Source organism: Toxorhynchites rutilus, chromosome 1 (genome assembly GCF_029784135.1).
Source record: "Toxorhynchites rutilus septentrionalis strain SRP chromosome 1, ASM2978413v1, whole genome shotgun sequence".
Lineage (NCBI taxonomy): Eukaryota > Metazoa > Arthropoda > Insecta > Diptera > Culicidae > Toxorhynchites > Toxorhynchites rutilus.
The window spans coordinates 194,151,587-194,178,962 of NC_073744.1; the positions used below are offsets into that span (position 1 = coordinate 194,151,587).

The 27,376-nt window shown below is 36.7% G+C and overlaps 1 protein-coding gene across 1 annotated transcript in view; it reads left to right on the forward strand.

The window, feature by feature from the left end:
• The window catches only part of LOC129765797 (rho-associated protein kinase 1), a 33,574-nt gene extending 6,821 nt beyond the window's left edge, over positions 1–26,753 (forward strand). The window contains exons 4-11 of the mRNA XM_055766228.1: positions 5,050–5,198; positions 5,267–5,488; positions 5,554–6,255; positions 6,329–6,615; positions 6,680–6,864; positions 12,573–12,684; positions 12,751–13,014; positions 25,414–26,753. Coding sequence (XP_055622203.1) covers positions 5,050–5,198; positions 5,267–5,488; positions 5,554–6,255; positions 6,329–6,615; positions 6,680–6,864; positions 12,573–12,684; positions 12,751–13,014; positions 25,414–25,507 — 2,015 coding nt within the window. The 3' untranslated portion in view covers positions 25,508–26,753. The remainder of the gene's footprint in view (positions 1–5,049; positions 5,199–5,266; positions 5,489–5,553; positions 6,256–6,328; positions 6,616–6,679; positions 6,865–12,572; positions 12,685–12,750; positions 13,015–25,413) is intronic.
• The last annotated feature ends 623 nt before the right edge of the window (positions 26,754–27,376 follow it).

Sequence of the window (27,376 nt, forward strand, 5' to 3'; positions counted from 1 at the left end):
AACATTCAGACAACTAAAATTCCATTGTTTCATAACTATAGAACCAGATGGAAAAACTCTCACTCCTTCATTTATTTTATTTTATTTTATTGTATTATACTAGGTCTTCAGCTATAATGCTGCACAGACTGAAAACTCCTTATTTATAATAATTGTCTAATTCTATTTTCAAACATTTTCCTACACACATCAAAATCAAAAATATCTGAGTTATTCAATAGATTGAAGCACATTTGAAGAGGATGATTTTGTCCGAACATAGTGCGATGTCTAGCGGTCGCAAATAACAAACGCTGGCGAGAACGTCTTGCTGGAACAAAAATGGTCATCTGCTGCAAGAGATCTGGGCAATCGATTCGGTTGCTGATTAAGTCGAACGCAAACATTCTCCGCCGGTGTTCTCTTCTTTTATATAGCGTCTCTAGTCTTATCAGTCCACACCGATGTTCGTATGGAGGTAATCTAACGGGACCATTCCACGGTAGTCTCCTCGGGGCAAATCGAACGTAGCTCTGTTGAACTCTCTCGATCCGAGCGATATGAACTTCGTGATAAGGGGCCCAGAATTGAACGCCATATTCAAGTACACTACGGACGAGACAGCAATATAATGCCTTCAATGCGTATACATCACGGAATTCAGATGCGTTGCGGCGTATGAAACCGTATGAATTGCGAAAGCCTTGGCAGTGGATGCAGTGATGTGTTCTTTTTTTTTTTTTTTTGATGATCCCCTGTAAAGGTTTGAGCGAGACGAGTTGTCTTATTGATAATAATTATATTACGATATTTTTATTTTTTCATCAACTAACCAGTGAGCAAATTAAATTGAACAAGAAAACGGACTGGTTATCTCGCAGACATAGATTACTAAACGAAAGAACAATTTAAGACATTATTCCATGGCATGTCGAGAGAATTTCCAACCCGGGAAGACCCTAGACCGATCGGGAATTTAACCCAATACCTATGTCAGTATTAGCCAAGAATTTACAAGGGAATTCCCGCTTTATCAGATCCCCGGTCACGGTACTATCGTTTCCGAGTTCGAGCAGCTGAGCATACCCAAGCCTAATTCTAGCCGATATTTTAGGCCCATTACTTATCCCAAGGCATGTCAAGAAAGTTTCCAACCCGAAAAAAATCCATGACCGATCAGGAATTGTACCTAATAGCTATGTCAGCATTAGCTCTGAATTTACAAAGGAATTCCCGCTTTACTAGATACCCGACAACTACCTACTAATGCTATCATTCCCGAGACCAGACAGCTGAGCAAACCTAAGCCTAATTTCTGCCGATACTTCAGGCCATACATTCAACCTAGGGTATAACGCGTCAACCTGAATCTGCAATGAGATCTACCACAACACAGAAAAATCTTGTTATAATTATCTGTTGAGAAGATGAATTTACAAGTATTCCGGTTGAGCTATCCCTAGCTTCACTCCGGTTCCCACAGCTTTTATCGGAAAACTTTTATTTTATTCGCGGAAAACTGCTTTTGCTTATGTTCAATCTCATGCTTTTCTATGTGTTTCAACGCGCGCGTACTCAATCTATTGCTTAAACTAAATTCAAGTCTACGTCTAATGGAGAAAAAAATTGTCAAATTAAACAAACTTATAACGTACCATCATCATCATAGTCATAAGATAAGAACACAAATATCCGTTATAACTTCGTCATCTTACATACTAACAATGGTTAACATTGATTTTATACCGGGTTAAAGATCTAAATCATATTTCAAAAACTCTTTACAGATACTACGGAACGTTCGAAGGCTAGTTGCTGTCTTTGCTTCATTGGGTAATGTGTTGTACAGTCGATATCATTTGTAAAAAAGTGAGTTTTGGGTACACGACATTCGAAAGTTCATGGTTCTGAGTCACTTGCTTGTCTAGTGTTATATCGATGCATATCTCTTCCATACGTTATCGCGTTTTGTAGATAATTCGGTGTCATACCGTTAGTCATCTTATATATGAACGTAAGCGTACAATATTTAATACGCTGTCCCACTGACATCCATTGTAGGCATTCGAGCATAAATCTCCGTGGGTCGATAACATCTCAATATCAGGCGCATCGCCTTGTTTTGCACAATTTGCCTTCTTTGCATTTACCTCTTATTTGCGAGAAATAGCACTGAGGCACAATAATCAAAATGTGGAGCAATGAGTGCCTTATAGATAGTGATTTTACTTTCAAAGGTCAAGAATCGATTAATTCTACAAAGCATATTTTTGAGCTGCCTTCTTTATAGTATAGTTTATATGTTCGTCGAAGTGCAGAGTTTCGTCAAGAATAACGCCAAGATATTTGATCGATGATGCTCTTTCCACCATTTGCCCATCAATATCTATACTAAGACCTTCGTTTTCAAGATAACGTGTCGATACTACCATGTACTTTGTTTTATTTATGTTTAACTTGATTTTTTTTCCATTTCAACCATTCGTCTATGTTTTGCAGTTCATGGTTCATTTTTATGCAGCAATCTTGCAATGTCTCAGCTTCAAGGAATATTACAGTGTCATCAGCAAATAAGTTTACGTCACTGTCATTCAACACATGTTTGATGTCATTGATATAAGCAAGAAAAGTAGCGGCCCCAGAACACTTCCTTGAGGCACACCCAGATTCACTGGTTCCGCCGACGATTTACTGTCCCTATAAACAGTGATTTGTGTTCGCCCTTTCAGGTAACTTTCAAACCAGTTCAATACAGGTCCAGTTACATTATAATTAGAAAGCAATTTTAATAATTTAAGTCGATCTAGTGTTTCAAAAGCCCTTTTCAAATCAATAAATACTGCCAATACTACTTTTTTCGCCTCTATGGCCTGTTTCCACTTTAGGAGCAATAAATTGAGAGCCGTTTCACAAGAGTGTTTTTTTCTAAACCCTGACTGTTCATCTACCAGTATCCCATTTTCCGTTATATGTTCCAATAGTTGATCTTTGACAACGATTTCTAGAATCTTCTCGTACATTGGTAACATGTTAACTGGTCTACGGTCTTCTGGTTTGAATGATTTAGGATTTTTCGGAATAGGTATAACAACAGATTTCTTCTAACTATGTGGGCATTCGCCACGAAGCATTGACTCACTCACTATATAAAGTAGATTCTCTTTGATTAACCCAAATGCGTCTACTAATACTGTTTTATTGATATCATCAACACGTGCACAATTTCTCAAATCCATTACTACCTTCCTCAGTGTTTCTATGCTAATAGTTCTAAAGCATCTCAATTGTGACGACAGACTAGGAAAAGCAAGATTAAGACGATTTGTAGGAGATACAATACTATTGTGGATCTCCTCCACACTTGACGTGAAAAATTTGTTAAGTTTTTCTGCTGTTATATTGTCACTTGCCGTATTACCGTCAAACTTAATATCAATGTCGTTGCTGCCGCCTGGATTACACAACTCTTTGAATCTTCTCCATAGCTTCTTCGGATCATGCTGAATTGCACTTATTTGATTTTGGATGAATTTATACTTGGAATTCTTCAGTTCACGTACATATATATTTCTCCATATTCTGTACGTGCTCCAATTTTCAATACTTTTTGCACGTTTAACTTGTATTAGGCAATGACCTCGCCGTCTCTTGATGTGAGACAATGTGGAATTGTACCAAGGTTTGTCTGAAATCTGTGTTCATTGAATGTTAGTTTGCAGTCCATTACTACCCCTAAATTTTTTATCGATGAGACACGGTACATTCTGCAGCTGTTCACTTCGTAGTTAAAATTTAGCTGTGCCCGAGATTTGCTTTGCTGAAAGAAAATAATTTGGCACTTCGTTGCGTTCATTTCCATGCCGTTTGATATGCATCAACTCTCCACGATGTCAACCTCATGCTGTAAAGCGGTACAGTTGACCGATGACCTGATTATTCGGTAGATCTTTCGGTCATCAGCGTACCTGAGATGATGCGAATTAAGACGCTGGTTTGAAAATGATGAAAATTGAGCGGTCCGAGGTGACTACCTTGTGCTACGTCGGATGGTGTAGCGAAGCAACTCGACTTTGAAGACCTCTGTTTCACGAAAGCGGATCTTCCTTGCAGATATGAGCACAACCACATGATGAGCCAACTTGGGAATCCTAGTTTGTCAAGCTTTTTCAGTGCTAAATCATGAAGCATCTTGTCGAATGCTTTAGTGAAACCCACGTAGATACTATCAGCATGGCAACGCTTATCCAAGCTAGAGTTGAGCATCTCTCGACTGTAGCGGCAGCTTGCGAAATCTGGCCAAAATTTTGTGGTCCTTAATAAACGGAAAAGGTCGTATCTGCAGGCACTTTTCTCTATACACTTTCGATTGCATTGTCTTGTTTGTGGCGAGAACGTTGGTTTTCTATCCACAGTTGCAAATCCCTTGCCAAATCAAAAACATCCTGACAAATTTATCAGCGAAAACGAACTTAAATTTGGCCTTATGGAATTTCTGGCCTGGGAGCTGCCCAAAATCCATCTTTACGTACGTTTCTTCATCCATCAGCATGCATCCATCATACTTCTTCAAAACCTTGCTGTACAATTTTCTGGTTTTCTGGTCACCAGATTTTGCTTAGCCGTCCTGTTTGATTGCATGTAGGCACGGCGATTACGATAAAATTCTCACATACGGATTTTCCGGGCGGTTCTTTGGTTACAATTGTGTTTTTTTGGTATATCGTAGTCCGAGAGTTCCGGCTTTGCCTTAATTGTTCCAAATACCTTCGACCGCAGCTTCCGTTCGTAAGTTTCACCACTATGCGTCCTCTGATCCATCCGAATAAATGTTGTACGTTCACGGAAACGTTTCAGCACATCATACACGGTCGGCTTAGCCACTTTCAGCGATATCGTGATTTTAGAACCTGACCATTGCTACCACCGAAAGATACAAGTTTTCCAAACAATTTGCTGTCAAAAGTTCTCAGATACGCCTACTTCGACCGCTGCTTTAAAATGAACAGTGATTCCGGATTCTGACTGAATCAAACCATACAGAAACATATCTTATTTCCTCTTTATTAACAGCGCTACAAACCAAGCTGAACGAGGAGAAAGTGGCGCGACAGAAAGCGGAACAGAACTCACAGGAGAAGGAACGGCAGATTTCAATGCTCTCGGTAGACTATCGCCAGATACAGCAACGATTGCAGAAACTTGAAGGCGAATATAGACAGGTACATCATCTGGAGAGTGGTAACTTCAGTTCGTTTGATGTTCATGAATATTTTTTTTTCCCTTACAGGAATCGGAAAAGGTTGCAGCGTTGCACAGTCAGCTCGAACAAGAGCAAAGTAAAAAGAGTACCCTGCTGTCGGAGTTAAGCTTGCAGAGTTCGGAGGTAGCTCACCTCAAGGCGAAGGAAATGCAGCTAGTGAAGGAAGTTCAGCAGTTTCGCGAAACGAAGCGCAAATACGAGGAAGATATCGTCAAGATGAAGAATGCCCACAATGTCGACATTCTCCAGGTAAATGTGGCCGTAGTTTGGTTTTGTGCTGTGTGGTTCCACGGATTGTATATTTTGTTTTACAGATGAAAGAGCTTCAAGATCAGCTGGAGGCCGAACAGTACTTTTCTCGGTTGTATAAAACTCAAAGTAATGAGGTGCGCGAAGAGCTGGAGGATAGAACTCGGCAGAACCAAGAGCTCGAGGAGGAGCGGTGCTCTGTTATGCACCAGCTGCAACTAGCGATGGCACGGGCTGACTCGGAAGCGCTGGCTCGTTCAATAGCGGAGGAGACTGTAGCCGATTTAGAGAAGGAGAAAACGATGAAAGAGCTTGAGTTGAAGGATCTCATCACCAAGCACAGGAACGAGCTATCAACCAAAGAAGCGGCCTTGACGTCACTTAAAGATCTGGAGACCGAGATGAACAAAAAGTTCAACAACAAGCTGTTCGAGATTGACGATCTTACCCAGCAGAATCGTAAGCTTCAGGATGAATTGGGCCAGTTGAAGAGTGAACAGACTGAAATGGAGAAGTTGCGCACAAAGTTGAAGACGGAAACGATGCTGAAGCAGCAGGCTGTTAATAAGCTAGCAGAAATTATGAACCGGAAGGATAACAACCTGACGGGCAAACAGAAGAGCAAGCTGAACTCGACGGCTGACCTGAGGAAGAAGGAAAAGGAAAACAAACGTCTCCAGCAGGAACTATCCGTGGAACGGGCCAAATATGATGAGTTGTGCCTCAAACATAACGAAACCATCAGCCAATTATCAAGGGAAATTGATGTGAGTCGTCAGTCGGCGTAGGAGAAGATTTGTTGTTCATCTGCAAATAATTGTTTTATTATTTTTCCCTCAGATCAAAACCAAACTTCAGATGGAGATTGAGTGCAAGGCAACGGAGATCGAGCATTTGCAGATGAAGCTGAACGAGACGGCTTCGCTTTCGTCCGCCGACAATGACACCATCGAAGACATTCAGGATGCGATTTTCGAAGGGTGGCTCAGTGTTCCGAACAAGCAGAACATCAAGCGATACGGTTGGAAGAAACAGTTTGTTGTCGTTTCGCCGAAGCGAATAATCTTCTACAGCTCCGAAGTGGATAAGCAGAACACGAGTGATCCCTTGCTTATAATAGATTTAAGGTCAGTTGCATCAAACCAAATCATGTTGGATCGTTTTCGATAATTGACGAATGTTAATTTCCAGCAAAGTGTTTCATGTCCGACCCGTTACTCAAGGTGATGTAATTCGGGCCGATCCCAAAGAAATTCCAAGGATATTCCAGCTGCTGTACGCAGGCGAAGGTGAAGCGCGAAGGCCAGACGAGCAGCAACAGCTGGACGTTAGTTCATCGAAGGCGGACGAAAGACCGCTGACGCTGCAATACAAAGGTACGATTGAGTTTGTAAATTATTATTATTTTTTATTTATTCCAGTCATTCCATGCCAACCGATATAATGGTTCTCAGGTTTTCGTGAAAATTGGTTGTGTCGTTGCTTATCGCAAAATATTAGAATCTTTTTTTTTCATTTTTTCATTAGGGTTGCCATTTCCTTTTTAGGTTGGTACGAAAAATAATTTTTTTTCTCCTTTTTTCTGAAAATGAATGATTTTGTTCACTCTAAAAAACGCCTTCCTAAGAACACGGAAACCAGGCCCCAAAATCATCGAAGATGAAAAATGAAGACCGACTCCCCTCTCAGTACCTTCGCTTCGATTAGGACCAGGGATGGTAAAAAATCACACTCAACGATCAATGAATAAGTATATCCCTCTAGTCGGATGTTTTTAAATCACCCCCAGCAGGCGAGGCTCTTTTATTCTTCATATGTACACAGAGAGAATACTTGGAACGGTGAGCCACCAAGATCTCAAAAAAGCAATATGAAAGCGGAATCCCCACTGCTTGCACTCTCGAAGCATTACTTCTACTACTCAAGTTTTATCGTGAGTGCAAGCACCATTCCATAGATCGAATGATGAGTTCTTGATCGGAAAGTGTAACAAGAGGCGAACAACTGAAATCTTACGACACTCATCGAGGGATTTTTAATTCTCTATTGCACAGACCGCAGTGAGTGGCTGACTCAGTTTCGTGTCGAATTTATTTTGCTGTCGTCTTCCGCCCGATAAACAGCAGACGGGTAATGGATGCATTTGATTAATTTTATTACCAGCAGATTTGGGCGAATCTCATCCCGCCCAAAATTGTTTTTAGATTCCAATAATTCTGAACATTCACATTTCTCTCCAAATAATTTTTCCAATAGTAATTCAATTAGTGACTTCACGAAACACCTTTCGAATTCGATTGAATTTCAGACCCTTTTTTTATTTTGTAGATAAAACGGATCACATATTTGATTAATTCAATTCTGTGTGGTTACGTTCTTCGTTGCGAATAAATGTAATGAAATAGTATGGACGTATGATATTCATGTATCGTGGACTTCCGACATATGTGGCAGTAGATTTATCGAACGACTAATGTTTTTTTTATATCCCTTCAAACTTGTTGCATCTCTCAAGTGTACATACTGCTTTGACCGCAGATTTGCATGGTTGAATCTAGTTAATTTCAGGTATTCTGTCTTCATATTGTCGAATGAATACTGTTGGAACAATAGGTATCGCAGCAAATGATTATCAACATCCTACCTTATCATCAAACGGTATGCGAATAATTTCAGTGAACTGACGGCATTGGAATATATGCTTTGTGAGGACCACACAATTATTATCAGAGCGAATAAACGTCCGTCTGGAAGTCATGAACATCAATTCAATGTGCCCAAGATAAATTTATCCTTTGAAGGTCATTAACCTTTCTAAAGATGATCAGATGGAATATATTCCAATGTCGTCTGGAATAACCTGTCCAACACCTTATGATCGTAATATTGTTTTTGCTATTATTCTGATGTTTCATAACACGGCACTCTATTGATTATTCGCCGAAAATGAATAAAAATATCCTTGAAGTTAGCCTACGGTTTTAGTAGCAGTGCAATATGGTGAGCCAGTCTCAGGATAAGAAAACATTTAACTAATAATAATAAAAATAAAAAAATAAAGCTTTTTTTTGAATGGATCAATAGTAAAACAAAACGTCAAAAAATTCTCAGCTTTGTGATAGCAGATAATCATTATCCATTTGAGTTGTATGAGTATTCCATCCCCCCACAAACTGTGGATAGCCTATCTGCATACAAATTATGTAGAGTTCCACAATCCAAAAAAATTATGAGCAAATATTTACGTGCTTATACAAAAAAACACATGTTGACATATTTGCGCTAATTTATGTTTTTTGATTAATTCAAGGTAATCAAGGTCTTTTGTGCTCCCTTGGCCGAGTGGTTAGCGCCATAACTAACAAGCCGGGTGTTCGGGTTCGATTCCCGTTCTGGTCGGGGGAATTTTTCGTCAAAGAAATTTCCTCCGACTTGCACTGTGATAACGCGTATTCTAGAACTTGCCACTCAGAATGCATTCAAGGCGTGTTATTTGGCATAGAAATCTCAACTAAGTACTAATAAAAATGACGCAAGTAATACTACGTTGAGACGGCGAAGTTCCTCTAGGAACGATAGTGCCATTGAAGAAAAAGAAGAAGGTCTTTTCTAGACACCTCGGCCCCGAAAAAAGAGGTCTGTATTTGGGCTGGCGGAAAAATATATCTCGCAAGACCACATGTTCGATGTCGTAATAGCCTTGGCCAATAACGCATTTACATTAACTCATAAAATTAGTGATTTGAGGGGGATTATTGTTTGTAGATTAATTTAAACACCATCTGAAAAATCCTCTGTGAAACATTAAACATTAAAGTCGTCCTATCTGCTGTAGCGCATTTTTTTATTTTACCCAGTTTCATCGAAGTAAACGCGCTCGGAAAGGAAAATTGAATGCCCGGACGAGAGAGCGAGAATCGTAAAGCGTACGTCATAGAGACACTCATTCCCATGGAGCAAATTCTTGTTAGGAGTTGAAAACAAAACGAGGAAGGAGAGTAACTTAATTATTCGAACTAGTTTCAGTCTAGCAATGCTTTGATCAACTCAGAGTTACCAAGAGAAAATCATTTGGTTATGATGGGTGAGGATTAATAGTTAGTCGCAGTTTGCACAGATTGCGATCTGTGCAGTTTGCGATTAATCGTAAATCACATCATGCTCCCTTGTTTTCCATCCTTGATTAGGACTACTTCTGCCGTCAACAGAGAGTGAATTGACTAGAAAATGAATTGACGAGCATTGAGAGCGAAGATGACCGATGAACTATTCTAATCAAAACTTATTCTAATTAAAGTGCATACAAATTTGCCTCTTCATTCAACTGACTTCAATCCACACTGCTACTTCCCCCCTAACACGAATCTCTTTACCCACATACACAATCTTATTTTTACGTCCATATAAAGTGAAACAAAAACATGATTTCTGATGCAAAAAGTCAAAGGAGAACTGTCTCCGAGACACGAAAAATCGAAAAAATCGAAATCGAAAAATCACCCAAGGGTGGAGTAGAGGAAATCGGGATTTTCGAAAAAAAAATTTATGCCAAATGTTTTAAAATTGCATGAAACGTTGAGATCTAGTGTCATCTCGAATTTTTTTTTGAGATAATCGTAAATCTCGACGTGTCATGCAATTTTAAGACATTTGGCATCCATTTTTTCTTGCTGCTTTGTGCCATTGTAAACAAACAATGCTTCAACTTATATTCTAGTGAATTGGTATTGGTAATTGGTATTGTGTGTGTTCAAGCGCTGAGCGTAAACCAAAGGTTTTGTATTTTTTAATTGTCAAGTTTCTGTAAGACCAGTTACATTTTTCGGTTGTTTTTGTTGTTTTGATCAATAAATCTGCAAAATGCCGACGGGAAAAGTACTCACGGAGAGAAAAGAAAGACAAATCGATGCATTTCACCAAGAAAATGTTGGTATCAGTACACCACGATTGAAGAGCTCAAGGTCGCAATTTCGGAAACATGGAAAAAATATCGAGAAAATCGTTCAGCAGCATTTGCTAAATAGTATTCCAACACAAATTTTCCAGGTTATTAGCCGAAATGGAAAGGTTGCCAATTATTGACATGTAAATCAGCCGATCGTGTTGAATTTTTCATTGACAATCATTATGAATTTTGAAATGGTCTTATAGAAACTGGACAGCTGAAACTATCATATTCAAGCACAATAAATAAACAAACAACTCTTCTGAACGAAATTGACGTTAAAGATACTTTATTCTAAGCATTCAACAATGTATGAATGTATTTGTTGAAATTCTAAATGTTTGTGTTGCAACGAAATAGAATCAGGGTGGTCTTATAGAAGTTGGACAGAGTGTAGTGGGTTCTTCAAAGTATAGCTGCTATTTCCTGCAATGTCTTTCCACGACAATTCATATTGATCATCATTGTACGTGTAACAATACCTATTTCTTTCCTCTTACTTGCCATTTTGATAAAAACTTTATCAAACATCAATAAAAATCAAAAACCCAATACTGCCCAAGCAGTGGTTAAGTGTTGACACTAATCACTGAAGGAAAAAAGTACGCTAATTCGCAAAGATCTTACTTACAAGTCTAATTTGTCCGGAGAAATGTACACTCAATTTTGCGATTGATTGTATATGCCATATATGATATATGATACTAGCTGACCCGGCAAACTTCGTCCCGCCCAAAATTTGTGTTTTGTTATCAACACCTTCAAACATTCACGTTTTCTTACTATGAGCAAGCCCATGGGTCCAATCGCAAAACTGTTCATCGATTGATCTTCTAATCGACCCCGTTGAATTTACCTTTTATTATAGAAAGTTTTCGAGCTATGCAGAAATTTGTGTTTCATTTTTATGACAGCCCCACCTGAGAGAGAGGTGAGGAGTATCTATCCACCATAGAATCCTTTATTGCACTCTAAAACCTCCACATGCAAAATTTGGTTTCATTTGCTTGATTATTTCTCAAGTAATGCAGAAATTTGTGTTTCATTTGTTAGGTATTGGCGCTGCAGCTACGCTCTTGTTCCTTTTGACTATGAACTGCTTTGCTTCCCGGTTAGAAAAGAGTCGGGATGGAGCGATCTTTGCGATTTATTAAGAAATGGTTCTGTTATAAGGATTTTAAATATTTCATTGTCTCCTTCATGTTCAGTGTTTATATTTTCATTATACCCTCCATATCTTTCGGTTAGACGTAGTTCTGTGTCAATATAATAAAACATAGCGCCCTCTGTTCCGAAACCATGTAAACCATAAAAAATTAATACAATCAATAATTACGAAAAGAAATTAGATTTTTCTCAAACGTAATATTTCTTCGAGAAAGACTTGAATTTGGTATATCGACCATCTGAATCGGTCTAGTAGTTTAAAAGGAAATTTTTGAAATCATTTTTGGAGAAAAAAAATGGTGGAAAATTTTATTTTTGAACCACCTTTGAATGGAAATCTTTTTTTTTTGTCCCATTCGTTTATTTTAGGCTCATTAGCATTTAAGCTATAACAGAGCCGAATTTAAATCGTGTACATGTCACATGTTTATCATATCTATAGTTAACACATTACACAGTTGCCATTTTTTCGGCGTAAGAGTATTTTTTCTGATCTTCCATTATCCAGTTAGACCACCGGACAGCAGAGACAGTTGATAGTGATCATTGTTGAGTCATTTATGGAACAGCAACCCGATGTGTCTTGCAGTTCAGAGCAGTTGTATGGATGAATCGATCTGATTCGACCGTGGATCTGACGATTGTTGCGTGGACGTAGTTATTCTGTAACAACACAAAAATGGTCAATGAGGGCCCTGCGTTTTGAACTCACGATCGATCGCTTACTAAGCGAACGCGCAACCAATGTGGCTACGGAAACCCCCAAATGGAAATGATATCCTAATGGAGGAACGAGTCCAATATTTTTAATATAAGGAACAAAACTACCAATTTTCACGAAAATCTGAGAATCGCTATATCGGTTTGGCATGGATTGACTGAATTAAGACATTTATCACTACTCGATTTTCTTGAATTTGCAAACAAAAAAAAAAAAGCTTTTGTTTTGAAATATGCTTCGTTTGCTTCTAGGTCATGAATTCCTTCAAATAAGTTACCACATACCAACCACATGCGACCTGCCATCATGCCAAAAGACTCTGTGGCATGTGTTCAAATCTCTACCTGCGTATGAGTGTAAAAGGTAAGAGAGTACGCGCCAAACATCAAACATTCGACAGTACCACGATCTTTGAAAACCTTTTTCCAGGTGTCGTTTCAAACTGCACAAGGAGCATGTGGATAACAACAACCCGCTAGCACCGTGCAAACTGCACCACGATCCGAACCACGCTCGCGAGATGTTGCTCCTGGCCTCGTCCAATGAGGACCAGAATCGATGGGTGAGTCGGCTCTCGAAACGTATCCAGAAGAGTGGATACAAGGCGAATTCAACCAACAATCTTGGTGGCGCAGGTAGCAGTACCGGTAGTAGTAGTAGTGGAAATGGCGACGGCAGTAAAATTTCTCCAAGGTAAGTCACCCAATCTACGCCCGATCTCCCGTGCTAATTTTCGGCACTAACCCCAATCGATCAATGTGAAGGAAATGCATATATCTCACTATTGACTCACTATTCGCGCCAACTGGGCTATGGGATTGGCATGACCCTCTCAGAACTTAATGAAGGGCGTGAAGACCTTACCTAATTAAGCAATTTGGCATACCGTGTAGTATCCATATACCGCTCTGCTAAGACAACATTTAACGTTTGTATACCGTAAAAATTCCTGCTTACGCGTATATAATGTTCTTAAAGGTGATAGTTGCTTGTCCGCAGCCGCAGTCCGAATGAGCTATTATTTTGCATTGGGTATATTATCATGCAAGATAACATGCCGTAGCAAGTTCCGAATGAATAATCGAGATAAATATTTTTATTGGCACGCAAAACCATACTTTTCGATTCGTACTCCAAAAAAATAAGTCCCAGAGTGCCGATTTTCGACAAAAAAATTTCTTTTCGAGATGACACTAGATCTCGACGTTTCATGCAATTTTAAGACGTTTGGCATCAATTTTTTTTTCGAAAACCCCGATTTCCTTCGGCTATTTTTCGATTTCCGAAAAACTCAAACTTTGACCGCTTTGTGCCACTCTCCCTTAAGTCCGATTGAGCTGAAATTCGGTGTTTTTTCGAGGTGGTGAACATTTTGTATAGGGTACCTTTTTGAAATTTTAGGATCGATTTTTTCCCATACATTCATTGGCACCCTAATGTACATGTTAACTTATATTCTAAGAGATACAATCATCATATCTTTCCTATTTTTTCTTTGTATCTAACATTCTGAAGATTTTGGGATCATCTACTGAATTTGAAAACTTTCAGCTGCGATTTTATTTTCATCCATCAGCCATTCCATGGCAAACCGATATAGTAGATCTCAGATTTTCGAGAAAAGTGGTAGTTTTATTTTTTACCGCAGAACATTACACCCGTATTTTTTTATTTTTTTTTTTGTTAGGGTGCCCATTTTCATTTTAGGGTGATCCGAAATATCGGCTTTTTGCCCTTTTTCCAAAAATGACATTTTTTAAAAATTCATAACTTGTGAACTACTGAACCGATTTAGACGGTCGATATATCAAACTAAAGCTAATTAGCTAGTTCTTCTAGAAAAAATGCTACGCCTGCAAAAATTTCGGTTTAGTCATTATTGATTGTATTCGTTTTTTATAGTTTTCATGGTCTCGGGACCAAGGGCGCTATATTTTTTGTATTTTTTTATGGAAAGCTGAAGCTGATCAGGGAGGCGTTTTTTTCGTTTTTGAGTTATGATTTTGCAAAGCTACCCGATGGATAAAAAATCATTTTTCCCTTTTTTTCCCAAAAATGACTTTTGTCAAAAATGTATTACTTTTGAACTACTGGAGCGATTCAGATGATCGGCATGCCAAATTAAAGCCTACTAGCTAGCCTTTTTCGAAAAAATAACACGCTTGCCAATTAATTGGATTATATTCACATACATCCAGTCTAGAACGAAAACTGAAAACATGTTAAATTTGAAAAATCATAACTTAAAAACGAAAAATAACACCACACCCCCGAATGCCAATTCGGATATATTATGTGAAAAAACCTCAGCTGGCAGGAAAAAATATAAAAAATTATGGCGCCCTTGGTCCCGAAACGATGTAAGCTATAGAAAGACAAATATAATCAATAATTACGAAAACAAGATCCATTTTTATTCAGAATGTAATATTTTTTCAAACAAGACTAGCTCATTGGCTTTAATTTGATAGGTCGATCATCTGAATCGGTCCAGTAGATCAAAAGTTATGATTTTTTGTAGTGGAAAAAATGGGGAAAAGATGATTTTTTGGACCATCGGTTAACTTTGAAAAATCATAACTCAGAAACGAAAAAAAACGCCTCCCTGGTTTCGAGATATGTTATGTGAAAAACACTCAGCTTTCCAGAAAAAATATAATTAAATATAGCGCCTTTGGTCCCGAGACCATGAAAACTATTAAAAAACAAATACAATCAATAGTAACGAAAACATTATTCAAACTTTCTGCAACTATAGTATTTTTCCAAAAAAGACCAGCTAATTGGCTTTAATTTGATATGTCGATCATCTGAATCGGTCCAGTAGTTCAAAAGTTATGAATCGTTGAAAAAAGTCATTTTTGGCAAAAATGCGGAAAAATTGATTTTTCGTACCACCCTAAAATGTAAATGGTCACCCTAACAAAACAGTAAAAAATAAGGGTCTAATAATTTGCGATGAAGAACAAAACTACCACTTTTGACGAAAATCTGAGAACCACTATATCGGTGTGGCATGGGCTATAGGAATAAAGCAATGAAATTGTTGGGTTCCCGATATTGTTTTCGCGTGATTGAATAGTTCCTCAAGTTCACTTGCCTTTTTTGTGTGCTGTTTTTGGATACGTAACAGAAATTCAACTTCGTGATACATTTGTCATTTTTTTTAACTGCCCAATCATAAAGCTCCAGTGTTGTTTAGGACACGACCGCATATTTTCGACGTAGAACTACGTAATTATATTATGCAATCCACTTATTTACCACTTCGAATATTATGTTAGAATGCATCGGAATTTTTGTAATAGATTATGTTCTTGGTTACCAATAAATTTGATGAACGTATTTTACGTTTGCTTTGATGCCTAGGACTACAGAAATATGTGAACGGCAGAATTGTCAAACGATCATTGTATTTTACATTCCCTTCTGAAGTTATTGCACATCTCATGTTTACGTAGTCCTCGAACCGCGAAGCTCATTCACCTCTAGTCTCTGAAATGACGATTTTCCCAGGCTTCTCAGTTTAAAAGTACGTTTTAGGGAAACATATTCCGGTCTGCATAACGACAAGCGAGTACAAAGGTACTCAACCCTTGAAAAATACTACCGACTTGCATATATTTGCAAAGCGGGTTCCCCCAGGCACATTAGTTTTGAAGTCCGTGTTAGGGAAACACAGCTCAGTGGGAAAAAAATACCCCTGACTTGAATGTTTTGACAAAGCAGATTCTCCCAGGCACATTTATATAGCAGTCCGTGTTAGGGAAATACAGCTCAGTGGGAACAAAAATACCCCCGACTAGAATGTACATTTGCAGAGCGGATTTCCAAGGCACATCGATTTTGAAGTCTGTGTTGGGGAAACCTTAAATCGGGCCAATCAAAACTTGGCAGTTAGGGCGTTTAGATAGGGCTTGACATTTTACAGTTATTCAATTGTTCATCTAATGAAAAATAACATTTTATAATCGTGATAGACGCGCAGAAATATTTTCTACTAATTGATGCAAACATCTTCCCGATCTGTGAAGAAATGTTCGAGTTATAAGCATTCGAAATACGGGTAGGGTTATCACACAAATCGGCAGAACAAATGTATGGGATAAAAGGAAGTTCTTCCAGTTTTCATGAATGTAAACCATTTCGAGATTAGCGAATTGTAATGTATAGCATATCAAACAAATCTTAGAGAATTTCCGATTCGATTGGTATGCAAATCATGAGAATTCGTTCACAGCGAAAATAGTTACTAACGTTAACTTTATTTCATAAAAACGTGACCTGTTTTCTGATTTGGCACCCTTCCTGAAAGACGTAGTTCTACATCAAAAATATAATAAAATGGTCAAAATTATTTGGCCCTTTCCATATGTTAGTCTAGATAAATTTTCGGAAAACTAAGTATGCCAAGTTGCTTAATTAGGTAAGGTGTCTTATATTTGCTTTATACTTTTATTCAAAAAGGGTTTTATTCATTTCTCGTCACTCCACGCGTGCATCCGCGTCGAGTGTCATACAAGAACTGTCTTAATGCTAGTTACATGTGTCTTAAGCTAACTTAGCCAACAGTTTGTGGAGAGTTTCATTGGGAGGAGCCAAGTCGATTTCAAAGGGGAATAGCCAATCAATCGAATGCAGTGTTCGATGTGAATGGTGTCAAGAAATAAAATTGCTTACTGCGCTCATAAGCGCGCATATCGATTTCATGGGAAATCGTAAAGTGTCACGACGACTTTGTGTACGGTCGCGTATTTAATCAGAATAGAACTGGGTTTGTTTTGGTTTCTGGTTTATTGCCTTTGGCTGCGCGCGACATGATGTAAGGGTGCATTCATATCGCCCGCGCATGTTGGCATGGACGAATGTGGGAGAAAAACAATTAACGAAATAATGCAGTTGCGCTTGAGGAATGTTTCGTGGGAATCGTAAATTGAAGTGACCACGCATGAGTCATTTATTTTGAAACAATCAACTGCTTATGAGGAGAAGGATAATTTGTATATTGGGAGTTTTAAGATGGACTTTGGAACGGGGTTTGAAATCATACTACACCATCCCTCTTTAAGAGAATGATGTAATGCAATGGAATCATTCTTAGTATTCAGATTATGGATTAATTATTCCTTGGCTTCTCTCAATGTTACAAATATTTTATAGACTTTTTATAGGTTTCTAAACTTTTATTTTCCAAAGCTGTTGGTATATTGTAAACAATGGTATGTGGTTTTGTATAATATTGTTAATTTGATATATTTCTAAAGATTTCTATAAATAATTGTAATATAATTGGTTTTTGCGAATGAAGTAACTTCTCTAAAAATGAATGTTGTTTGATTTTATATTTTTATCAATCTGTTTTTGTGTACTGTCTGTGTATGTTCTGTTTTGGGGTTCTGAATCCTGCAGTTTGTATCTAGTATTTCTTGAACTATATATGGTCCGTCATAGAATGGATCAAGTTTTCTTCTGTTTTCTATTTTTAGATAAACTTTGTCGTTTACTGTTAAATGAATTGGATTAATGACATTTTCTGAGTTTTTTGCTCTTTGAATTTTCTGCTCAATTAATTTGGTTCTTGCTATTTCATTAGATCGTTGTAATTTAAATTTTAGTTCTTTACTATATTGTTCAAAATTATATATTGGTTCAGTTCCTTTTTCAAATAATTCTTGTGGTAATTTAGCTTTAGTTCCAAAAATTAATTCGTGTGGGGTAAATCCATGGTCTGTATGTGGGGTTGTGTTGTAATTGAAAGTATAGTATTTTAACCACTCATCCCAATCCGTTTGATGTTCGTTAACGAAAGATCTCAGATATTCATTTAAACATCTATGATTTCTCTCTAACGATCCAATCGTCTGGGGGTGATAGGCTGTACTAAATTTTTGTTCAATTTTAAGCATTTCACAGATCTGTTCAAAGACTTCGTTATTATACTCAGTTCCTTGATCAGAACGTAAAGTTAAAAATGTTCCGTAAGTTAAAATAAAATTGTCTACTAATGCTTTAGCAATTACGTTTGCTTCTTTAGTAGGTACTGGAATTAATACGACATATTTCGTTAATTCGCATTGAATACTAACTACATATCTATTGTTGTTGTTACTTTTTGGTAATGGTCCAACTGTATCTATTGAAATACTTTCGAATGGGTGATTTGGTGTTGTAGTAACTACTTGTTTTTCTTTTGTATGCTTTATGACTTTGTTTCGTTTGCATAATTCACAGGCCTTGATGAATTCTGCAATCGATCTTTTCATATTGCTCCAATTATACACTTCTCTAATTTGAAGGTACAACTTATGTTGACCAATGTGACCTCCTGTAGGGGTGTTATGGTAATCATTCAATACTTTTTGGATGTCTTTTATTTTTGTTAAAAACATTGGTGGATTGTAAATAATAATTTCTATTGAATACACTTGAGTATTCGCTAATATTTTAAAGTTTTCAATTGATATCATTTTAAATATTTCGTCTTTTGTCGACAGCGCTAATTTCTTTTGGTTCATTTTAATCATTGTTCCTTCTATTTTCAGAAGTGCAGATTCTAATGTCTGACTTCCATGTAAAATTTGTTGATGCACTTGGGCAATAATTTTATTGTTTTTCTTTAAATAAAATATCATTCCATATTTGTCGACGCGTGTTTCGAGTTTAATTAATTTCTTCGTTTCTGATGGATTATTTGTCATGTACGTAGAGAAGTGATCAGTTTCTCGTGGTACAGAAATTTGATTATCAGATGTTTTCATATTTGAATTATTTTTCGAATTACGAGTCATCGCTCTTGTGCTTACTCCTAATATATTTAAATTTTTTAATTCATCAGAGGAGGTTACTATTCTTGATAAAGCATCTGCTCCTACATTTGATTTTCCTGCTATGTATTCAATTGTAAAGTCATATTCTTCTAAATCAAGACGCATTCTAGTTAATTTTGAAGTTGGATTTTTCATACCGAATAAGAAAACTAACGGTCTATGATCCGTTTGTACTAAAAATTTTCTACCGTACAGGTAAGGTTTGAAGTAATTAATAGCCCAATGTATGGCTGTTAATTCTTTTAGAATCACTGGTTTATTCTTTTCACCAGGTGTAAAAGTTTTGCTTGCAAAAGCTATTGGTAAATTTCCATGTTGTGTTTGTTGAGACAATACAGCTCCACAACCTATATCTGAAGCATCTGTTGTTAATATAAATTGCTTCGTAAAATCTGGATATTGTAATAATCTTGGTGACATTAATGAATTTCTTAGGGTGTTGAATGCATTTTGACAACTATTGGTCCATATAAATTGTGAATTTTTCTTCAATAGTTGATTAAGGGGATTTGCTATTAATGCAAAATTTGGTACGAATTTACGATAATAATTACAAAATGCAACGAATCTTCTAACTTCGTCTGCATTTTTAGGAACTGGATAATTTTGAATAGTTGAAAATTTGGAATCATCTGGTAACATGCCATATTCTGTTATTTTATGACCTAGAAAGGTAACTTCAGTGCTAAAAAATTTGCATTTCTGCGCATTTAGCTTCAAATTGTAATATCTTAATCTTTCAAAAACTTGATTTAGATTTGAAATATGATGGTTTACAGAACATCCTACGACTATAATATCGTCGATGTAAATGAAAGCTAATTCTGGGGTTAAACCAGCCATTGCAATTGTCATCATACGTTGAAAACTGTTTGGACTTATATTCAATCCAAACGGTAATCTTGTATATTGATAATGTCCGTTTTGTGTTGAAAATGCCGTAAATTTTCTAGACTCATTGTCCAAAGGTATTTGATGAAAACCTGACATGAGATCTAATGTTGAAAAATATTTTGCTCTGCCAAGTTGATCTAAAATATCGTCAATTCTTGGTAGAGGAAATTTGTCTGCTAAAATTTTTTTATTTAGTTGTCTAAAATCAACGACTAAACGCCATTTTTTGTCATTATTTTGGGATTTTTTCGGTACTAGAAGTATAGGAGAGTTGTATGGTGAAACTGAAGGTTCCCCTATATTACTCTCTAACATTTTGTTTACCTGTTGATTAATTTCGGTTTGTTGCGCATGAATCGTCTTGTAATTAGGAATATATACAGGAACTTTATCACTTAGAACAATGTTCTGTGAATAGAAATTGTTTTGAGTAACATCCTCCTCTGGAAGACAAAATATGTCTTGATAATCATTAATTAATTTTTTAAATTTATCTTTAGCATATGGAGGAATTTTGTCCGTGTTTATGCTTTTAAAAATCTCTTCGGATCTCTTATTATTAATATTTTTGGTATTTACATTAAGAATAGAATAATCGTTTAAAATACTTAATGTAGGCTTAAATTTAGAATAATGTATGTACAAAGGTTTATTCGTAGTATTTACAAATTTTACATAAGGCTTTAAAGGTGAAATTATAGTGTTACCACAGAAAACTCCTGGGTAAATTTCTTCTGAATGGACTACCATATCCTCTCTAATGTTTAAATATGGTATCCTTCTGATAACTTCACTACGACTTGGTAGCATGAAGCCTTCATTTAAGTTGTCTTCTATTGGTACTGAAATTTGTATATTGGCTATATTAAATGTAAGTAGCCAATGTTCATAATCTATTAAACATTTATAATTTATTAAAAAATCTCGACCTAGAATACCATCAGCCGTAATTGGTAAGTCTGCGGTAACTAGGTGAAAATCGTGATTTAAAGTTAATGTATTATTAAAGCATAAAGATGTATTTGTTAAACCTAATGTTTCTACACTATTTTCCGTAATGCCGGTTAATTTAATCTTATTGTTAGTATTTACATGTTGATTTGGGAGAATATTTCGTGCTTTGAACAACGAAATATCTGCACCGGTGTCAATGATCAAGTTGCATATTTTATTTCCAGTCATGTGCACTTTGACTTGGATAAAATTTGATGCATTTAAATTTAATGTCAAAATCGGTATGCCTGTCCGTAACAATTGTTCAGTTAGTCGACATCTGTTAGCAATTGTTACTGGTTGGCTAAAAAATAATCGGTATTTGCTTGATTGTTCCCATTATTTGCAATATTGTTGTTGAACGGTACCATAGCTTGGCAAGTATTATCTGATTCGTTTTGTGGGTGAAATCCATTATTGTTTGCATGATTATTCAGTCGAGGAATGTCTTGCTGATTTACTACGTACATTCTCGCTGGTACATTATTTCTATTGAAATTTCTGTTAACGTTTCTGTTTTGATTTTGATTGAAATTTCGTTGAAAAGGGTATTGTTGTAAATTTTGATTGAAATTTGGTTGTTGTCGGTAATTTTGGATTGAATTTCTATTAGTAGGATACTGATGGTTAATGGGATATTGTCGGTTGAGGTTTCTATTGAGGTTATTTGGATATCTTGCTTGATATCTTCCATGGAAATAATTTCTTTGATTATTTCTTTCATAAACCATAGGGTTTCTGTAATTGAAATTTCGGTTTGTGTTATAATGATTTGGTTGTCTAGCCTTAATCGACTGCAGTACGACTGCGTTTGAATCAGTATTGTCCTTTTCATTTTCTACCATTACGTTGATGGCCTCTTGTAAATTGTCGAATTTGCCAATTTTCAGCATCATTTTGGTCTCTCTGTTGGGTGTTTCTTTGATAAGTGTTTTGATCGCTACCTTTTGAGACATTTTCCTTGCGACTGTGTCGGGAATTTGTTCTCTTATATAGGTATCTTTGAGCTTATCTGTCAATTCATCGAGTTGTTTAGTGAATTTCTCGATTTCATTTGTCGATTTGAGTCTCAAATTCATCAGATTAGCTAAGGCTATGTCTGAATTTGATTTCTCTTCGCAATTTGTTTGGATTTTTGCGACTATTTCGTCATAATCCGTTGGAGATATTGAGAATAAATTTCTCGCTTTTCCAGTTAATTTTGTTAGTATAATTTGAATTGCGGCTGCTTTGCTTTCGATTGGAACTATGGTCTTTGCCAAGTTCACCGCGTCTATAAATGATTTAACACCACTTGCGTTTCCGTCATAAGTGGGTATCAGCGTTGCTAATTCAGCGGCTGTTTTAATATTAAGAGCCATGTTGGATACTTTGTGTATTTTAATATACCAAATTAAAATTTTTGTCAATATTTTAAATTTAATTTTTCTTTGTTTTAAATTAATTTCACTTTTCACTCTCAATAGTGAATCGTCAGTGCTTAATTTATAGGGTTTTAGTAAACCACTTGATTTACCAAGTGTCTCTGGTTCACTATCGTATTCCCTTTGTATTACTTCTGATTCATCTAAAATTTTGATGGCCTTCTGATATATTTGTTTCAGTGCACCATAAGTTTCAACTTCGTCATTCCAGACTGAAGCTCCAAGTCTATACTCGAAAGATTTTAGTATTGTTCGATATTTGGCTAAGTTTTCTTGTAACTGTTGCCTTTTGACTTCAATATTATGTAAAGTTCTTGGTCTGTTTTTATTTTTGTTCAAATTCTGATATCCCTTTTTCAGATATGATTCAATTTCTTTGAGTTGTTCCTTTTAGGAAGACTCATTTTTATTCATAAATTCTCAGAATTTTATCTTTTCGGACTAATGGTAAGAACAAATTTGCGAAAAAATATATATATTATTTTATTGATTATTTTTCATTTGCCTTCTATTCCTTTTTGCTTCGGCCAATCTTTGTCGTCTTCTCTCTTTCTGGCCGGGAAGTTTTAGCCACGTAATCGGATCACATCCGGGTAATTCATCTATTCTGTCTAGTAATTCTTCATACGATTCGAGTTTAGTATTTTCTCCAAATACTACTATATCAGGTGCGAAAGCTCCTTCGCCCTTTCCTTTGCTTACATCGGCTAATAATTTCAGAAAATCTTCAAAATCGTCTTTAATCATTTTTATAAGATTTTTGAAGTAGAGGTAAAAAAAAATAATATATAATTTTCGTTATATTATTTTCTTATGATATTATTTCTTTGCTGTAATTTTTGTATATTAAGTTATTCTATTAGCGGCCATTCATATATAGTCTAAAGCTTTAGGCAATTGATGCCATAGTTTGTGCCGACTGTGCAGCTTTCAGTGCTTCTTTACGTACACACTGCTTATAATTCTTGTATAGTTTAATGAAAGCAAATATTAATAAAATCGCAAGTATAATCCATAATAATAACTCTTGCGTTTCGTGGAATAAAGTGTGTTGTTCCACGTGGTTTAGGATATTTACTTGTGGGTCTCCTGTATTTTGAATAGTTTTCTTGTCAAACAGGCCCATTTCTACTTTCTCGAAGCATATTCAATTAATTACATGCATTGTTTTTCATTATGCATTATACATTATAGTCATTGGTAAATGTATCGAAATTTATTGTTTCTATACCGAATATATTATTATCAAAACTCATTATTTGGAAATTACTTTTTATAAATACTTTGTAACCGAGGGTATGTAATTCGAACACTTCATAAAGAAACATATAATCATTCTAGCCTATGCGTTCAGTTCGATAAGTGCTGTACGTTTTATTTTGATATACATCAGTTTCAATTGCTTACTTCATATCGTCGGTTTCATTCCAGATTTAGCTCCTTCTGCTCTCTGTTGGTCCCGCCTGTCAGTTCCTTATTGCTGACAATGGTCTCGCCTTCCGATGTTCCTGCTTCTGTTCATTTATCTTCGCGTTACACTTTCCGCTGCTGCTCTTGCTGTTTCTCCTTATTAAGGTTAACTTTTCATTTTATTCACATGGGAAAATAAGTTGTCTCTGTTGATTTTCTCCCAGCACTTTTGGTTTGATCTTCATTGAAATTATTTTCGTAAGGAGTTTTTTTTTTTTTATTTTGTTTCCCTCCTATTCAGTGTCAGTATTTATATTACACCGCTTTTCTGGCACTTTTCCGATCACATTGTTTGTAACACTTTTTGAATTTCTCCCAGCACTATTTGTTTAGATTTCGCTATTGTTCCAATGTTTGCTGTTCGAATTATCACTCGCCTGTTGGCACGACACTTAATATTCACTATTTAAGCTTGTCCAGTTGTCCATAATAAATATATATTTCATATATATTTTTTTTTTCAGTCTGCGCTAAAGTTGATTACACAAACTTCGGGGATTTTTCTCCCTTTCCTTAACTTTTCTTCTCATACTTTTATTTTGGCTTTTCCATTGAGCTGTGGCGGTAATTGCACTCAAGTTTACCACTCGCCATGTAATTATATAGTTTATATTGTAATGCCAATAATATTGTTCACATCACCAATATTGTTCATCACACGCGGCCTTGTACTTATTTTCAATATTCTTCACATAAATCACTTCCGAAGATTGCAGGTTTAATTTCACGGTCGCCATGTCTTATGTTTGCTTTATACTTTTATTCAAAAAGGGTTTTATTCATTTCTCGTCACTCCACGCGTGCATCCGCGTCGAGTGTCATACAAGAACTGTCTTAATGCTAGTTACATGTGTCTTAAGCTAACTTAGCCAACAGTTTGTGGAGAGTTTCATTGGGAGGAGCCAAGTCGATTTCAAAGGGGAATAGCCAATCAATCGAATGCAGTGTTCGATGTGAATGGTGTCAAGAAATAAAATTGCTTACTGCGCTCATAAGCGCGCATATCGATTTCATGGGAAATCGTAAAGTGTCACGACGACTTTGTGTACGGTCGCGTATTTAATCAGAATAGAACTGGGTTTGTTTTGGTTTCTGGTTTATTGCCTTTGGCTGCGCGCGACATGATGTAAGGGTGCATTCATATCGCCCGCGCATGTTGGCATGGACGAATGTGGGAGAAAAACAATTAACGAAATAATGCAGTTGCGCTTGAGGAATGTTTCGTGGGAATCGTAAATTGAAGTGACCACGCATGAGTCATTTATTTTGAAACAATCAACTGCTTATGAGGAGAAGGATAATTTGTATATTGGGAGTTTTAAGATGGACTTTGGAACGGGGTTTGAAATCATACTACAAAGGTCTTCACGCCCAGAAAGTTTCAATAAGTTCTGAGAGGGTCATGCCAATATCTGGTCGAGTTGGCGCGAAATCCGTGATATAATCTACTGTTACTCATTGGCCTCGTCTTCACTTCTTCATAGTCAATCGACACGTTCCAATTACAAGCCATACGCGGTGAATGTGCAACGATCAGCAACTCTACCAGCGAATGCGTCCCTCAAGCAGCAGCAGTAGACTTGTCTCTTAGAGAATTGGGTATCCCACCATCAGTTACTACTACTACCAGTCTCTTCAACGATCGGACACTAACGTAACTTCAATCACACTCTACCACACCATATTTCCATCATTACTATTATTAAAGTTTAACAAATAGAGATCGTGTTGACAATAACAATGGGAAACAGGAAATGCTCACCCTCGACAACAGCAACAACAAAAAAGATAACAACAGCTCAAACTTCATCAAATAACCGCGTAAGTCAATGGTGAAACCACAAAAGCAATCGTGTGCTGCGTTGTTTCTAGTAATTTGTCTTCGGTTTTAATCTGTGTATCGGTTTTAACATGAATCATTTGCCTACCCGGAGTACGCTTGCAAGATGTTGCAGATGCAGAAACCATGCTTTAAGACTAATTCCCTAAGCTTCTTGATGGCAAAAAAAAACAGCATCAGCTCTGTCAACTATAGACATTCCCGTCGTTAACAGTTAGTTTTTAACGGTTATCTACTTCCCAGCAGCGACACCACACTGTTTTGAATTCCTATTTTGCTAACATTGACTGATATTTTTGTTTGTTTCCGGAACAACGCTGTTTTATGTCGCCGCGCTTCGTTCTATGTTTAACTTACTATTAAAAAAAAAAACAAACATTAGGGTATACTGATCGCGCTGAACGCACCATAAATTATTCGTTTTTATTAATAAAAGATGAGAGAAGAAATCAACAAGTTAGTATTTGTTCTAACGGTTTTATATTGTAATGTGAGAAGCAGAGGATAAAAGAAAACAAGCTTAATGGAATTCTAAATTCCGCACACCTGGTTAACACAAGGAGTTTAGAGATCGAATATCAGCAGGAAAGAGCGGATTTCCTTCGAAGAAAAAAAATATCAGAACCTTATGTGTGTACTGTAAGGTAGCATTTAACGATACATTTTTTTTTGGACAGAGCTCGTTGAAATTTGTACAATGTGAGAGAAATCGTTATCGTATACATATATTTAACAAATATTCTTTTTTTTTATCAGTAACCTTTTATACATGTATAGTAAACAAATTCCATTACGAAACAAGTGCCTTTAAAACGTAATATAAATACATTATTTTTATTAGCAAGCAAAAACATAACAGAAAGGATTCCAGAACGCGACAAAACAAAAAGGAACAATCATACAAGCGAAGCATTGCGTTCGCTACGAAAAGTAGTATTGTCTATTTCAACTGACAGCTCACTTAATAAATTTTGTATAATATGAGTTTTTGATTTTTTTTATTCGCTCGCTCGAGCTTCCCGAAATGTCCTTGCAGAATATGGTGACAAAGCGAGATTCCTTTGCATCTCATTAACTGAATCATAAGACGTAGTAAAGAGTGAAGAGTAAAGAGCCCGAGCGTCTGTTCCCCATGTCAGGGGCGGCTGATCACTGTCCTCGGCCATCGTGGAACTCCGAGCAGAACTGTACACGATGGTCCTCTGGCGAGACTGGGACTTGTTGCAGGTCCTTAGAGCATCCGTAAAAATGAAACGCACAGAAAAATTCACAAAGAAATTCGAGACAGGACAATCGAGCTTGACCCATCTGATTTTTTTCGGAGATTTGAGAGCCCACAATTTCAACATTGTAGTGCTGGAAAGGTTCGATGGTGCGATCGTTTCAAGGTGGATATACCATCTACCAGAGCTGCGGTAACACACATTAGCTGGGTACAGGTTTCATCGTGATGGGGGATACGCAGAAACGGGTGATTGATTGTTGTCCGATCAATGACAGGATGTGTAGATCAAGGATGTGAGACCACTTATTCAACATCAGTATCATCAACTACCACAGCCCTCATCTAGCTAGTATCGATGACAATAAAGCAGAATTCTACGCGC